Source organism: Heterocephalus glaber, unplaced genomic scaffold (assembly GCF_053883595.1).
Source record: "Heterocephalus glaber isolate CG9 unplaced genomic scaffold, H.glaber_assembly_v1.0 deba00001550, whole genome shotgun sequence".
NCBI lineage: Eukaryota > Metazoa > Chordata > Mammalia > Rodentia > Bathyergidae > Heterocephalus > Heterocephalus glaber.
Genome location: NW_028258343.1, coordinates 20,996,812 through 21,014,737, shown reverse-complemented (window position 1 = coordinate 21,014,737; position 17,926 = coordinate 20,996,812). Strand labels below are relative to the sequence as shown.

Here is a 17,926-nt window from a genome sequence, read left to right as displayed (position 1 = left end):
TGTTATCATAATTCAAAATTTAAAAAGACGGATAGAGAAATGTTAGGCAGTTTCAAATACTCCAATAAAGCACTAACACAACTGCAGTGGGTGACCTCAATATATTACTTTCACAAAGAGACAGATCAACTAAACAAAAAATCAACAAAGAAATATCAGCGCTGAAGCCCATCTCTGAACAAATGGACTTAATGGATATCCACAGAGCCTTCTACCCTCCCACAGCAGAGTACACACTCTTCTCAGCAGCTGGTGGAACTGTCTCAGAGCCAGACCACAAAGTCTGCTTAAGTAAACACAAAAGCATGCAAATCATCTCACGTTTACTGTCGCCTATTGTGCAGTGAAAGTAGAAATCAACCACAGAGGAAACCACAGAAAGCTTATAAACACCCAGAAACTTACTTCTGAACACGAAGTGACTCACAGAAGAAATCAAGGAACATAGTAACTACTACTGAAAAGTGTATTATGAGAAATTAGAAAATCCTGACAAAATAGATAGATTTCTAGACACACACGAGTAACCAAAACTAAACCAAGACAACACAAAATTCTGATCAGTCCAATAATAGGCAACAAAATTAGGCAGCAATAAGTAAATAAATAGCCTATATATCTATCAACAGATGAATGGATAAAGAATATTGTACACAATGGAGTACTATTCTGCCATAAATATGGATACACTTAATTCATTTATAGGAAAACTGATGCACCTTGAGACCATAAATATGAAGTGAAGTAAATCAGACAGCTTAATATCACATGGATTCTGTTATATGAAAAACTCAATGTATCAATAACATGAAAATAAAAGAGAATAGGAAAAAAGAGAGAGAGCAAAATAAAGACTGACAAAAGGAGCAATGGAGAGGGCAGTTTCCGATCTTTCATTTTTCCCACAGGAATGGACCAAGAGACTGAGGGTGCTGGGAGTGGGTGAGGAGAAGGGAATGTAAATGACTTGAGATGCACCAACTGCCCACCATGAAGGTAATCACTGTGTGTTGGAAATACGAAGTAAAACCCTCAACAATAATGCTGAAAATGGGGAAAGGACATCTAGGAAGCAAGGAAGGGAGGTGGGTGAGGAGGGGCAGAATTAAAAGAATCAGTGAGTGTTTCGGGCATGGACCCCTCCCCAAGATGCATGTCGATACCCTGTGTTGCAAACATGCACTAACAAAAGACTCCTTCCCTCTTGCAGACTGTCAGTATGTAATCACTCTCACTCACTGCAACTGTGCAAGAGGCTGCGGTATATTTTAAATGCTTTTTTCTGTTTCTTGTTCTATTTTGCAGCCCCTACTACCTTAGAATGAATATGATTTATTTCTATGATGTTAGTGGTAACCTTGAAATTTTAACATACATTCTTAGCAAAGTACAAACTTCCTATAAAACAATCCCTTTTGAACAAGATTATTGACAGCAATGGAGAGGGCACTTTTTGTCTTTTTTTATAAATAAGTGAAAGAGATTTAATAGCCATTAAGTTTCTGCAATCCTGCTTCCTCCTTGGGAAACATTTTGATCTAATTTAAGACAAATGCATTCAATATACAATCAGCAGAAATACCATCATTCAAATTCACTCAAGACTTGTTCTGTAACTGCATCTCAATTAGACTATTAGTTTGTTTTTTGGTGCAGTGCTAGAAATGTGAGTGGCATATATTGTATAGTGACAGAATTGATTCATGTATTTAACAGCTAAAATGTTGATATATCACTGTTAATTAATTGCACATTATTTTTTATCAGCCACTTCCTTAGTTGGAAATAACATAAATTAATTTTAGAAGTGATTAATTCTTAGCTGATACTTTGTTTGGATTTGATCACATTAGAAAAGAGTATTAATTTGTCTACAAATGGAACTGAAGATAATATCAGTATAGAACGAGGTACATTCTTGTGTTTAAGAATTTAAGACAAGTAGCTCTCTTTGGCCAGTCAGTTATTACTGCATTTGAAATTCCCAACATCCATTGCTATAATATATTCTAGTTCTAGGCCTTGAGATGTACCCAAAACTTTCCCTTCAGTACTCTTTGCCTTCTAATAATGTATTTCCCATTCCTTCCTTTTATTTCATGTTTTACCTTGGGGCAGGTCTGAAGGAACAATATTTTTAGGATACACTGTATAGTTCTTTCCTCAGACAAAAGGTTTCCAAAATATTTAAAATATTAATATCAGGAAGATATGGGTGCATTATTTAAATTTCAGATCTGTGTTTTTAATTTTTTTTAAAAAATTGACATTAAATGTGATACAATCTAACTCATACCTTCCCAATGTCTTCTTCAAAACTCCATGAAAAGTACGTTTATTAGATATTTACCACATTTACAAATAAACACAGAATGAGAATGAAATCACGTTCAGATATTAGGAACATATAACCTAGTAAAAATAAATCCACCCAAGCAAGTATAGATCGAAGCATAATACTCTGAGAACTGCGGGGGAAACCTGATGTCGCAGTGACTCTCCCTGAGGCGATGGGGAGATGTCTGGGTACTGCTGGTTCTCGTCGGCGTCTTCCTGTTCATGTTCTTTTTATCGCTACAGTAACGTCCCAGGCTTTGGGGAATGCGTTGCATCAGGATGGTTTCAAGCACCTCAATCAGACTGAACCGTGAGGGTTAATGAGGAGATTACCCGTCACCCTGCCCCAGCCCTGCGCCCGGGTGAGCTCCTGGTCACTGGTCACTGGGCCCGAGGTCTCTGCCTCCAGCGCCAAGGCGGAGACACAGGAGCAATGAGAGGTGGGCGCTGGCACGGAGTGGGTCAGCCCGGAAGAGAGGCAGTGCCTGAAAGTGTCACCGTCTCACTGAGCCTCCTTTGGGCAAAGACGAAAGAAAACAAAGAAGAAGGAAGAAAGGAAGAAAGCAAAAAGAAAGAAAGAAAGTACAAGAAGTCTCATGCACACAAGAAAACTTCATTATGCCACCACCCACAAGCAAAAATACAGGTACACTCGGCTGTACAGAATGATGACTGCTTAGTGCACATGATACTGAGCATTTCCTGCTTTACAAATGTCTGAGGCGATTTTTCATGCTTATCCCTAAGAAGATAAAAACTAATGTGCGCTAGACAAGGGATCCTCATATACTCAGGAAACCAGCTTACAAAAATGCAGCAATAAATCCCTGACATATCTGGGCATGTCTTCCATTATGTTCCTTAGAAAATACTATTATTTGTATTCCTCGTTTCCTCTTTCTATTTATTACTCCTCCTCCTCCTAGTACAAGTATTACCACTACAGCTACTCCTACCACGTCCCAGTGGTTCCTTTAGCTTTTGCTTCCTAAAATGAAGTGAAGGGAAGTTTTCTGGCACAATAACTCTACAGTCCTTTGCCGGCATGGTCTCCACCTGACAAACTCACTCTAGATGTCTTTTCCTCCTCCCTTCTTTGTAGCCTACAATTCCAGCTAATACTTTTCCTTTGCTTCATATACTCTGCTTTCTTGTTGCCTGTTTTTATCTTTTCTTCCAGTTAACCAAATCCTAACCATAGTTCAAAGCGCTCCCTTCTTGGGAGGTCTGAGCTCATCAGCTGCGGCTGTAGGTAAAGCGTGGAGCGGGGTGGCTTTCTAAGGCCTGTGCTGAGGGTCGGCAGTACATTTTCCTCTTAACCTCAGGGAGATGGTACAGTGCCCTTGGAACACTTTTCCAAATTCCTGAAGCCACGGGGTCCTATGACTTACAATCACAGAATCTGAAGGTTAGATATCATGTTTTTATGAGTCTCTCATACTTTCTTGAGTACTTTAATTAAGTCTTGGATATAACACTCAATAAATATTTGGTTCTGTTTCAGTCCAATGCAGTAGCTAGGGATTGGCACTTGAGAAGCACCAGTTCAAAGGTGCCACGAGTGTAAAACACACACACCATTTCAAAAGAGCAATACAAAAATGGTATGGTAAACCATCGATACATTTCTGTATTAATTGCATATTGAAATAGTTTGCTTATGAGTTAGATAAGAGATATTATTAAAATAATTTTTGCCTGCTTCTTTTTACTCAACGAATCTTCCGAAAATTCATACTTACATTTGTTTCAGATAGCATTGATTTAAAATGATTTGTTTTTACTAATTAATCTGAAAAAATACAAAGAAAAATTTATAGCTTCCTACAAACAGAATTTCTCTCCATATTTGAATCTTGATATTTTAGAGAGTTTCTATAAGTTTATGCAATATGACATCACACCAATTCCAAAATCCACTAACCCTCTCAGGCTTAAACTTATATTAAAGTAGTGAGTATTAATGCACAGAAGCAAATGAAACATTGCTGTGCTGCCAGATGTGCTTTGAACTAAATACTTAGTGACCGTGAGTTTAAGGCAAATGCAGGATTGTTGTGCCTCATTCACTGAAAAGATGTATTTATTTGAATGCAGGTGATGTTTCTTTCAGGATGAAGATCAAGAAGTTTCTATCATGAATTATAATTTCAAGTTATCCAAGTATTTTATAGACGTTGCAACATTGATAAGAATAAAAGCTAAGAAATTCATGTTAGGGGCTTTAGGAGGGAATAACTCAATCTTTGAACATATGAAAAATAAAAATATTTGTAGATTTCAGCTTTAAATTGATATGTGCAGCAAAGGGAGCTTGTAGACACACAGTACTTACTTGATACTTTTTCAGGTTTTTCTGCTAAAAAAGGAAATAAATTTTAATGAGATAAATGCAAAAATTGACAATATGAATCAACGGACTACATAAAAGTATGGGATAGCTTTTGAGTCTCTTCCTTATCAGAGTTAGTGAAGAAGTATAGCCCCTTATTGCTGATGAACATGATTCATTGAATATCTGTTATTGCCTTTCATGTCAGAAAATTTGTGAGCTAACAAACAGCTATCATTCATTTCAGGGGTTATATTTATGCTTCAGAAATGTTCTTAACAACAATCAGGAGAAACTTTGTTAATTGTTTTGGCTTGACTATAATTTACCTAATTTGAATGAAATTACATTGTATAATATAGTGGATCTAAATACTATACTTGCTTTAAAATTTCCAAATTCACTAAAACATATGATTGAGACTTATTTGCTTTTCAAAGACAAATAAAGACAAATAACTACCAATTAGACTACAAAGTTAAAAGTATTTTTAAGGCAAAATACAAAATCAGTTTTAAGTTTCAATGAGATATTATTATATGCTCAAGTAATACATTTTTATTCAACATACATATATAGTACAAGAGATAAAAATTAACATGCTTATCCTAAATAATATAGTAGACATTATACCATCTTTTAAAAAGATTGGTAACATATCTATTCTATCAACATTTGCTAAATTTGAAGAGCCACACTTCAAAATATAATTTCTGAAGGATCTCCATTACATTATTTACTTTGAGATTTGTAGAGTTTCTCATGTAACCTCAGCATTATCAATTTAAAAAATTAACTTACAAAAAGATTAACTTATGCCAATAAAAAAATTTCAAGAAAACATTTTCAATTGGTATATTTATGTTTTAAAAAAATTAATATTATGGCATCATGTTTCACACAAAGAATTCCTCAGAAAATAACCTGGCAAAATACTTCACTCAAACATAATATGTTATTATTTTTTCTTTAAAACTTCTAGCACTGGTTAGGAAAACAAGGACTTAGAAAGGAACAAAATAAACATTGAGAAACACGAAACTAGTGCTGAACAAAGGAATGAATAAAAAGGGCCTACCTTTAATTAGTTTCTGTGTTGGGCTTGTATTTTCATAAGTAACTTTTTCTCTATTGTGTATTCAAAATGTTAAGATCTCATAAATAACAGAATCATAGAAAAATGTCCGAGCATCTCTCAGAAGCCTGAATCCCTTCTAAACTGAGCTATTAGGGAAGCCTCCAACCCAGCCAGAATAGACCATCCTCTGGGCAAAGTGGATACATTGTACCTTTGGGCTGCTCTGATTGGTGGGAATCCCAGTGACATTGCTACAGGGTAGTGAAGTGTGACTGGATGGCTGAACAGGCTCTGCAGTCCTAGGCACTAGGACTTGGAGTTAATCCAGTCGCTACTATGTAGAGACTGAGATGTTACACTTCATTTCACTTGTCTTTAATCAAGGGATGGTGATTGGACTACAGTAAGGATGGAATAAAATAATAAGAGTGGATATAGCTGTGTATTTTCTAAGTAATCTGTTTCTTCTCATTCTTGCTTATTATCTCAAGAAGATATTAAACAATAGTTTGAAAAAGTTCCAGTATAAAATTTTTCCCTACATCATGCCATAAATGTGAATATCTCTTTTATTGTGCATTTTAGGCTTTCATTTTACTGAGGTTATGTTTAAATTGTTAGCAATCATGGCTAAGTTATATGTCTAGATACACCTTGCCTGACAGGTGTACATACTACAGTGAGGAATAGAACAGGCTTCTCTCCCCAAACTGGAGAGCTTATGTATTTACTAGGAATAAAGATAGTTAGCTTGCTTTCGTATGTCTACCTACAGTCAAGGAATTTAAATGGACTTTAAAGCATATTTTGATTTAATTGAACTTGTCAAAGATTATGTCATGCAGACTATATAATTCTGTTAGGTTTGTGATAGCATCACCAAAATAGATCATTCTTTTTTTGTTTTTTTGTTTTTTTTTTAAAAGAAAAGAACATCTGTCCTCTATTCTCATACTGGTGTTGTCCAACTTTGTGTGTAGGTTGAATAAATTTAAAGTATCATCTTATAAAATAATAAAAAATATATACATGATGTTAACTGTATTTTGTTTAGTCATAGATAAAATAAATCCCAGATACATTTTTTAAATACTAGAGGTGTATCATTTTGTCATGCTACAAAACTACTTTAAAAAAGTGAAACTTCCTTTAGTGTGCATTGGAGTATCTGTTGAAAGTTTATTTATTTATTTATTTATTTTAAATTTCCTATACCAGGGATTGAACTCAGGACCTTGTGCTGGCAAGGCAGGTGCGGTGCCACTGAACAAAATCCCCAACCCCTTGAAAGTTTATGTTCTTAATAGTTCTGATTTCTTTACATTTTCTAATTTATTATTGAAAAATTTCTGCTACAGTTTCTATCTGTCGACATTATCAGAAGTGTGTACCTACTAGACTTCCTTGCTTTAAAGTACGACGAGTATTCACATTCATAGTGTTAGATACCCACAGGATTCAGCCATGTCTTATCAGCTCAACATCTGAACATGAGGTGAAGCTGAAGATTACCTTTTGTCACATTATGCAAATGAAGTCTTTCTTTTCTTGTTGGAACTGTTAAAGGAAAGTTAAAATATTAATTTGTGATGGAAAATTTCATTAAAATTTTGCCTCACTTTAAGTGTAGGAACATGGGAATAATGTTAAGTGTTGTAAATATTTCTTTTGTCTCTGGTACATTGTACAAAATTCTGTGTTTTATCTAAATAATATCTAATAAAATAAATGTTAGCAATAGATCACTTTGTTTCCAAAAACAGAGACATGAGTGTAGTGATTAATTTAATTAGAATCCATGCAAAACAGATCATTGTGATAAGCTGAATTTGGAGAGAAACAATAAAATATCTTTTTTTGGGTTTGTTTTTGACCATCATTCTGACACCTCTAAGGATGATTTCCTCCTGATCAACTGAAGTTTTCTAAGATAGTTAAAGTTTTTGTGAGTTTTCAAGATAATTACACCGAAATCAGTGATTACTGTAATGTAAGGTGTATTTCACTGACTAAACCATCTGAATGTTAAGGTGGAGACAAGAGCATTTCTAACTTCCTGTTCATACCAGACAGAGGCTGGTTCCTAGATTTCCCATCAGCCTCTACTGCCCTGAACCCACAGTAACACATAGCCACCATTACTTACCACGTTTCCTCCGTTACCCAGACCAGCGTCCATCCCACACATGCATAGAAACTTCATTTACCGATGGTACAAATAGATTCTGACTCAAAAATAGTTTCATTTCGGGCTTTGTATTGTTTTAAAATCTCTTAAAAATTACTTTTTTCTTCTTGAACATGCTTCACTTCTCTTCTCAAGAATGTTTTATATATATATAAACACATATATTAAGATATATATATTGCAATATTGGGTCTTGAATCCAGGGACTTCACACTGAGCTCCCTTTTCCTTTATTTCTTTGTATATTTGTTTACACAGAGCTTCACTAAGTTGGTTCATTTCCAAGGCTGTGCTCAAACTTGTGACCCCACCTCCCAGAGTGCCAGGATGTAGGTCAACTTCACTGCACCCAGCTAATGAACTACATTTGCTAATGTGTCTTCTTCATGCTTAGAATCAAATTTTGTACAGTCACAATTCACATTTCTGGAGTCCCCTGAAAGTAAATCTTTGATATTAATTTAACAATGATTGGTAGAGTTTGCTTCAGGATCTATACTTGTATACTCTTTAGATATTTCATAGTAGTATGATCAGATGCTTTCAACTGCTGCATGGATGTGCTGTAATTCTGATGTATGCTATAAAATCAGGGTCCATATTTTGATAAAGTGTTTTCAAGTCATATACTTTGTATGCTTATGTGGATTTTTCTTTTGTTTTTTCCTATGGCTATTTTAATGTGCATATCTTAACATGTCACCTTACCTTTTTCAATTTTTTCATGTTTTTCAAGTTTTTCAATTTTTTCAATTTTCTTCTTTCCTAGGGAGAAAAAAAGAAGTCATCATCTTAAAAACACTATGTTCTGACTCATTTCTGGAGGAATTGATTGGAGAGGAGACGACCACGTGAGTGCAGGAGTGGTGGTCAGGGCTCTGCCACCTTGAGATGACAGAGAGGAGCATCCCTCTGCAGGAACACTCATTCTGCTTCCGTCAGTCACACGCACCCACTGCCTTTCCTCCCTACACGACTTGAAGTGAAGCAGAGTACACTGTGCATTTATTAATGAGTCTCATCTTGAACCAACAGGAAGAACATCTCCATTTCAGTTGTTATCTTTAAATACGAGCAGGGATTTAACTGGTGTGGTAGATGCCCAGGAAACACACAAATGAATGGAAACACTGGAAATTCGGCCACACACTGTCTCCCACAGACTGTGTGTGCAGCTTCCAGAACGGAGGTGCAGTGGACTGATGACTTCCTTCACTATGTTTTTCAGACAAGCGTGTGAAGGAAACCAATATTCACGAGTGATAGCCAATTGTGAGGTGCAAAGGTGACACGGGTTACTTCTCTTAATCAATAAACAAACTGGGCGTTACTTCTGTAGGATAGGAGGAATATGAGTATGTAAGGGATTTTCTAAATTTACAGAACTAGACAGAGATTCAAATTTACATAGCATTTTTACATCTCATCATCCCTGCTGTGAGACAGTAAACACTTACCTGATTGTGTAACTTCTGCTGTCCCTTCTTTAGAAAAAAAAGTCATGTGAAAAAGAAAAAGAAAAGAAAATAGAGTTTATTTCAGTAGTAAACAACTGGAGCTATTTTCCTCGATTACTTACTAAATTACAATAGGCACATATACTCAAAAGGAGAAAAAATACCGTTATCTGAAAAACGTAGAAGCATAGAAGGCATTTATTTTGAAAATGAAACATTCTACAAATTAATCTAAAACTGTCTATTCATATATGATGGAATTAAGCAATTCTAAGTCCCTTGTTTTGTTTCCCTAATTACACATTATTGAGTTCTAGTATAAATGTTTAGCTTGGAGCTTTACTCATGCATCTGTGCATTCACTTATTGACTAGTGCTAAAGGAACCTTATTTGTAAACTGCGGTACTGAGCGCAGCTGAGTGGGATGTGGGGTAGAAAACCTGACACAACTCCTGGTGACAGCGATCAAGTAAGGGAGAGAAGTGAAAAGACAACCACATTTAGCCTAATACAATGCAGTCCTCGCTGTTCACTTTTGTTTCCTAAGTTCGTTCACAGACTACTAATATTTCTAAATATAACGCAGAGGACTTTTTTCTCATAAATCAGGTCAAATGAAAAGATTTCTAGGAAAAAGAGCTTCTCTGCAAGTGTAAGAAATCTCTCTTATGAAATCATTGTTTTCTGTAAACTTGATGGACTTATTAGCAGTGTTATATAATGTCTGAGGAAACTGTCTTCAAAACTTAAGCGAGATAAGGTGATTAAAGTACAATAATAAAAATAATGAATGTTTCCTAGAAAATAAAATTTTCGAATGATTAGCATTCCAGTTTAACATGAAAAGCTTAATTTTAGGAATAATCTCCACATTAGTAGCAATAGCACAAACTCAGTGTACCAGAGCCTCTCCCAGTTGAAGGACAGTATTTAATATTTAAGATTGGCATCAAATCTGTGTAGCAGAATTTTTAAGGGACTTCTTGTAACACTAAGAAAGCAGATTAGTTTTTAGCATTTAAAATATTTAAAAGGCCACCTCTTCATTCTTTATTGCATTTACATATTTTTATCTCAGAGTAATGTCTGGGTAATATTTTGACAGTATTATTTACACAATTTAATTATTTAATGTTCCAAGTTATTGTTCTTCAGAATGTCTTAAATAAAACAATGATTATGACTCACTGAAGACAATGAATCTCAAAGCATTGAAAAAATAAGAAAATAAAAAGCTAATGAATTGCTATTCAGTAATTCAAGGCAAGTATTTGGAGAAGTGAACATTTCTTAACCCACAATGTGACTATCAGAGGGTTCTTCCTGTTAATGTTTACTTAATACATCCTAATAAGCAACTGAAAGTAGGCAAAAGAGACAGACAAATACTTGTTTTGTGCTGCAAGTAGTTCATGATAAATGTATTAACTACACATGCATGACATATACTAGTACACTGCAGTATACCTGGTAAGGACTCAATAAATACATGGTCAGGGGTAAATGAATGGAATTTACACAATATTATTTATCAACCAGAATTTCACATAGCTTACAGTACAATGGTTATTACGTTCATAAATATGCCATAGTTTTAAACTGTTTTTTCAACTCAAGGAAAATATAAATCAAAATAATGTAGAATATTCTTAAAATGTTAAAATGATACACTTACTTGAACTCGGTTTCAGTTTGTCTAAAAATAAAAGAAAAAGAAAATGAGTGATAATTTTGGATCTATGAATAATACATTAGTATTTCATATTTGCTGTTTCTGATTTTCTAATAGTTAAAATTGAAGAACAATGCTAAGTGTATGTTAAAATAGACAATAAGGAATTTTTGGAGTACATTTGACACATTTTTCCAATGAATTTAACTCTAAATCTAAAAAAAAGAACTTTTAAGTACCCTTTTTATTCCTCCAAAATATCATTTTTAAGTTGTTATAGCATGAATGTTTACAACAATCTGCACTTAACTGTTTCTGAATGCTGTAGAATGCATACTTTGCCATTGTCCTTTCTAAAATTTATTAGCATTAATTGAACAATTGCACTCTTCAAGTATAGTATGAATAAAATGGTATTATAAGATCTCAGGAAGAATAGCAAATAATAGATTAAAACTATAGCATATAAATGTTTTCTTTCCCCAATATAACTTGTCTTCTGAAATTATTAGCTAAAATATTAATTATGCAGTCTTATACCTAATGTTCTATTTATTCATAAAATAAACAATATTGACTGTAAAGGATTTGAATCATTCATAATCAGGTCAGTTAAATTTATATTACATGGGAATATAAATTGATGCACCTTTTTAAAAAAGAATTTGATACATCTATAAAAATTATATTGCATGTACCTTTTTATTAAATGTTCTGGTTTAAGGTATTTTAAGTTTGAAAGTAACAAAATTGTGCACATTTGTTAGTTTGTTAAATCAACAAAGCCAGTAAAACAGTTTATATATATCTGTATAATAGATTATTATTAGAGGAAATTATTCATGTAATTTCATTTTTAAAAACTTCAAGATACATTATGTCATCATTTGTGTCAGAAAATGAAAGGGGATATATATATGTATATATTTATATACATATTTAGATATATAGATGAATAATGCTAGAATAATGCTTTAAGAAATAGTAATCATCTATTGAATATTCAAATGTTTTGAAATGGGTATTGGAAGTACAGGAAAGATGAAAGAGATGCATATTTTTTCAGTTAGACTCCCAGTGTTTGCACTATGTAAAATATTACACATTTTAAAAAAAGGAATAATACTATGAAAGAAGATATCATAGAAAGAATAACATCTATTTTAAGAAAATATATCAGTTGAAATTCACGATTAGTGAAAATAACATGGATAATTTAATAGATCATTGTAAACTACCAAAATTAGTTAAATTCATCAGTATGATAAATCACAATAATAAGGACAATAGTTAATACCAAGCATAATGGAAGGATCTTGCGAATCATGAAAGAAATTAATTTGTGAATGCTACTGTCTTACAGTAGCATATTTGGTAATGCGTATTTGATTGATGACAACACCACAGCTCCTATTCAGATAAATTAGGTTGTACAGCAAAACCACAAAACTAAACAGTAGTAAGAAGTCGCATGAGAAGAATGTGACACGTTTCTCTACTTTTCAAATGTAATAAAAACAACAAATTAAGGTAGAATATAACAAAAAAAAGACCAAAACCAAATACCTGTCTTAACAGAGGGAGGTTCTTTTGGTTGATGCTCAGCTTTTCCTAGAAAGAGAAATGAAAATTCTCTGGCAATCAGTAGATTCATTGCATAGTCAGTCCTCAGTGGGCACAAAGGTGTGCCCTTAAATTAGTTTATGTAACTTGTAACACAGAAAGCATGTTGCCATAGAAACACATTATACTCAAGGTTAGGTTCCAGAATCTTTCCCCTATATGTAAAGACAGTCCCAGGAATGAGACTTCTTGGGACCAGGTGGTTTACAAAGAGGAGAACAGCATACGCCAGAGGAGAATTTCTCTTTCTGTGTTGGCTGAAGGTTGAGTCACTCCCTGAAGCATTTTAAGTTAGACAGCATTTGCCCTTAGCATCTGATCAGCTCCTCTTACTGCTTCAACTCCTACTTTGCTTCTTGCAAGTCCAAAAGCAATTTAGTTCTGAGTACTGGTCTTTTATGTAGAATTTCATTCAGTCTCCTCGATTCCAGAAAGTTCCACATGTTGGATTTTTTCTGTCCTGTACCACTCTCCCCTTCCAGACCCAGTTAGAACTCTCACTGTTGCATTTCAGCTGATTCTAGGAGGTTACAACAGAACCAAAATTTGTGAATAAGCGACATGCTCCTTAGCCCTCCGAAAAATATGTGAAATAGAAAAAGCGGAATTTAAAATGAAGCTACGTAGGGCGGGATACAGTGAGGGGACGAGAACGGGTGGAGACCCTTAGGATGTCCAGGGTCAGTCCTCCTGAGCAGTCCTTCCTCTCCTCTCCTGAACTCAGATGTTCTCAGGAAATGTGAAATACATGATGAGATGGAGGACTCCAGGTATCGTAAGACTGAAGTGGATGAAAATTAGCATTCAAGAATGAACTCCTATGGACTAAACATTATATAAATGTTATATTTAATAATGCAAAATAAAAACGTTACGAAGGCCATTTTCAAGGTGAGCGTTTGTGATGTTTTATCATCAGAGCAGCACTACAGGAAGGAAAACAAATCAAAGGAACGGTAATCATGCCACGTGTGTGTCGAGACCTGCCACAGGCTCCAGGAAGCGCTTGTGCCTCGGCTGGGCTCTGCTCCTTTCTGCGGTGACTCTGGAGCCCTCAGCGTCCCTCGCCCGCGGGTCTCTGGACACTGCCGATCTGTTCTTCACATGGGAGCCACTGCGCGTGTGACCACCGCGCTCAGGCCTTCGTCAGAGCTTTGGTTTCCAAGTGCGGTCAGTCAGGGCCCACGCTGCGATCCGACACATTGCTGGGCCCCTCACCGCCTGCGTGACCATCGCCAAAAGTCCCTGCGCTGCCTCTCCGATCTCGGTGTCGCCCGTGCGATGCCACGGAGGCGCTCCCATGTCCACACATGGGAAATTTCACGATGTTAACGAGTGACAAAGCATTTACACTTTCCAGATTGCTAATGAAAACCTGCCTTCAGTGTCATTAAAGGGCTTCATGAAAGCAAATTGAATGTATATGCATATGTATAGCTCGCAGCACTGACAGCTATACATCCTTTTATTTTCCTTTGTTACTTATTGTGTATGTTTAAGAGATTCGTTGGTTACCTGAACTTATTTAGGCATTTTAATTATTTTTTGGCGGACTGCGGATTGAACCCAGGGCCTTCTCTCTGGGCTACATCCCCAGCCCCTTTTTAATTTTTGACTTTCGGCCTGTTAGGGTTTAGACCTGAAGTGACCCCCAAAGCCTCATGTTCTCAGAAAGCGTCCGGTCAGCCACAGGGCCATGGCACTCGTCCGTGGACCACGCACTGATGAACTCAGAAGCTGCACTTGCTCTCAGGAGGGACCTGGCTGGCCGAGGTCACGGGAGGTGTGACCTGGACAGGTGGATCCCTGTCCCAGACCCACCTCCTCTTTCTCTGCTTCTTCGCTGCCAGGATCCACCTGTCTTCTGCCACGATGCCTCTGCCTTAGAGCCAGCCTCGCTTGGACTGAAACTGCGGCCAAATTCAGCCTCTCTTCCTTTGAGTGCTGAGTGTTGGGTATTTCGTCTCAGCCACGAGAAGGCTGAGCTCTCATTATGACGCTCAGGCTCCATTCAAACTTGCGATCCTCCTGCCTTGGCCTCCCAGAATGCTGGGATTAGGGTGTGCGTCACCATGCAGTTTATTCTGGGCACGGGATAGCCTGTGTGCCCTCACTCGTTTAATATCAATGATAATGATACAACTTCCAGACATTTCTTTTATATAATGAAGGAATTACTGACGATAGGCAAAGCTACCTAATCAAAACCATAGCAATAACAATGTATCACTTTCACAAGCAATTTAGTAATAGGCCACAGAATAGAGGACAATTTTCAAAAACCATGGCAATTGTTAAAATTGAAATGGTCGAGCAATTCTTAGACAACTTTCATTACCTGGTTTGAGCTTGACAGTGGGGAGTTGAGGAAAGTCAGTGGCATGTTGAGAAGTATGAACCCTGAGAAAAACAACTGTTTCATATTTGTATGTATGTGTTTTTAATTTTAGTTTCCTCCTTTGCTTACACCATTTTCTCTGAGCGCTGTTATTCATTGTCAGGAAGTACATCAATCAAATTTCTTATTGAAAAACCAATGAAACTTTAAATGCACATAAAACTTAAAACACTCTACAAGAATATTTGGGGTACAGATATATTGGCTCATTTTTTAATTATCTCTAAATACCATACAACAGTGAAATACTCAGGGAGGTACAGCAGTGCTTAGAGTGCAAATCAGAGCATTTACTAACAGTATGAACTTTGGTAGTGGATGAAGGACAATACAATGGTCATATGAGTAACGTGGGGTGGCCTCTTGAAATTTCCTTCTTGCTCAATTATACAATTTCTGCTACTAAAATGCTGAAATGCAAGGACTGTGAGTTGTTTGAGACCAGCCTGGGGAACTCAGAGAGAGAGAGACACACACACACACACACACAGACAGAGAGAGAGAGAGAGAGAGAGAGAGAGAGAGAGAGAGACAGAGAGAGAGAGAAAGGGAGAGTTTTCCTTTTCCTCATGGAATAAAAAAATTAAAATTTGAATAAATAATTAATTCTGTCCTGAATTCTATTTTCCTTCAAGACACTGTATTTAAATCTTGATTATCTCCGGTAAAAGAAAAAATAAATCACTGTATAGCTTCTTTTAGAAGCTTATGAGTAAGAAATGAGACTTAATGGTCAATGTGGGTAGAATTTTGATTTTACAATCAAATGGAGAGATTTAATAGGTCAAGATGTCAGTTAAATTGAAGATGCAGAGATTTTCTTTCTCTATACAGGAAACATGTCAAAACTGCAAGCATGGTGCATTCTTTTTTCTTATATGAAATAATGAGGAATGAGCCATTTTTGCTTTAATATTATGTGTTCTACTGATATTTAAGGCCGATTTAAGAGTCATATATCCACACAACTCTGTAGAACTCTCATGAAAGGAAATTCGCCTGTATAATTCATAAACTGTAGGAAGCTTCAGATTTATGTGTTTTTAGTATGTGAAGAAATGGGGTTTAAAAATAAGATTAGACACTTATGCATACATAATGATTAATGCATTACATAGATTTCCTTATGAATTACATGTAAACTTAGGTTATTCACACTTTAAAATGATTATTGTAGGACTCTAGTTTTTATTTTTAATTAAAAATTTTACAGTTTCACTATTCCCCAAAATTCAAAATCTTACAATTTGTGGCATTAAAATCTAGATGCTACAGGAAATATATGTGTGTTGTCTTATAACATAAAACTGATACACCAAAGAAAGAAATAAAATACCTTATTTACCTGGTTTTTCTGCTGTGACCGCTTTTACTTGTTTGGAAACTTTTTCTTCTGTGACAGAAAAAAATGGTAACATAAGTAGGAACTTTTATATATCAGTTTAAAAATGGTGACATATTTTAACCTTCATAGTTTGAATTGGCTTGAAAGTGCAACAGCATTAACAAAAACATATCATTTGCTCCGTAAAACAGCAAATACTATCTTCTACTTAAGTGAATGGGACCACAAAGAAAACCTGTCCAGCAAGATGTCCTCGGGGCTCTCTTGCTGTTGATGCTTAGCTGTTTAATTTGTCCTTAACCTGCCCACACAAATGGAACTGAATATAGATACACAGGGGGGTGTGTGCCTTTATTAAATACTTATTCCACTTCCATTATTACATTCAAATAGGAAGTAGCAATTTTGAATCTTTCTTATGCAGATAGCTCTGTGGGAACCCAGGACTAGCTGGAGAACCCAAATTTCTTATGTTGTGAATGCGGAAGGGACACACAGGTGCTATGTGCATGGAAAACCTTCTAGCCTCTCTGATTTTACAGAAACACGGGGATTCTCATCAGAGGAGACATTACCACAGTGATCCTATGTAAAACTCAGCTTCTGAGGTATTCATAAGTAGGAATAAACTGGTGGTCACCCATCCTTAGGAAGTTTTATTGGTTGTCAGAGAGCATGAAGAGCATGAATCTGTACCTGAAGGAAGCGTTGTGTCTGGAAGACAGTACATTTGATACACACCCAAAGGCTAAACTGCTACTCTCTCCATGTTTCTCCTCAAAATGGCTAACACTTGAAATGCAAGAAAATAACAAGGACTCATTATTGACTCAAATTGAGAGTTTCCAAAAGTTGTTTCTAAAATTTTGGTTATGTCGGTACAGTTATGCTCCCTTCCCCAAATACTGCTCCACTTTTATTCTTGTATTGTCTGTTGCTGGTGTTTCGTGTTTTTTAAAGCATACACAAATCAGATCAAACTATCTCAAACTCAATGCATATAGCTTTTCTGAAGAACAATGTTTAAATGTCAGGGAGAGATTTCCTAAGAGTTTTTTGGGAAATAGTATTTTACTTTTCAAAGATTCTTACCCAACCATATTCATGGCACTGAATAAACAATGCAAAAATGAAGGATAATATTCTGCAGGATTACCAAGACTGAGATAGTCTCAAAATTAATTCATATTTAACTCATATTTCAATAAATATAAGAAATTCATATTAAAAATAAAACTAAAAGTTTCTATTTTAAAATAAAAATTAATGAATAACCATGTTTTGCTTAATTCTATATTTTATAAGCAGAACACATTGGTTTAACTCTACTGTCTTCAAAACACAAGACCAGGAATAATGAGAAAAGAAGGAAGATAGGCAAGAATGAAGGGAAAAAAAGAAAGAAGCAGAGAGAAATATTATTTCCTTCAGATTTGGGGGCCTCAGATGATTATGTTTCAGTGAACCAGTCAGAAGTACAAGTTTTCTAAGAATG

The 17,926-nt window shown here is 35.6% G+C and overlaps 1 protein-coding gene across 17 annotated transcripts in view; it reads right to left on the bottom strand.

Moving 5' to 3' along the window:
• Positions 1-17,926, bottom strand: part of Trdn (triadin) — a 335,361-nt gene that overhangs the window by 13,112 nt on the left and 304,323 nt on the right. For 15 of the 17 annotated variants that reach the window (XM_087190174.1, XM_087190177.1, XM_087190171.1 and 12 more), the window contains 7 exons: positions 16,432-16,479; positions 12,632-12,676; positions 11,069-11,089; positions 9,393-9,419; positions 8,644-8,700; positions 7,260-7,304; positions 4,673-4,696 (listed from right to left, as the gene is read on the bottom strand). In XM_087190174.1, the coding sequence (XP_087046300.1) occupies positions 4,673-4,696; positions 7,260-7,304; positions 8,644-8,700; positions 9,393-9,419; positions 11,069-11,089; positions 12,632-12,676; positions 16,432-16,479 (267 nt within the window). The remainder of the gene's footprint in view (positions 1-4,672; positions 4,697-7,259; positions 7,305-8,643; positions 8,701-9,392; positions 9,420-11,068; positions 11,090-12,631; positions 12,677-16,431; positions 16,480-17,926) is intronic. The other 2 variants (XM_087190172.1, XM_087190184.1) reach the window with 1 other exon arrangement.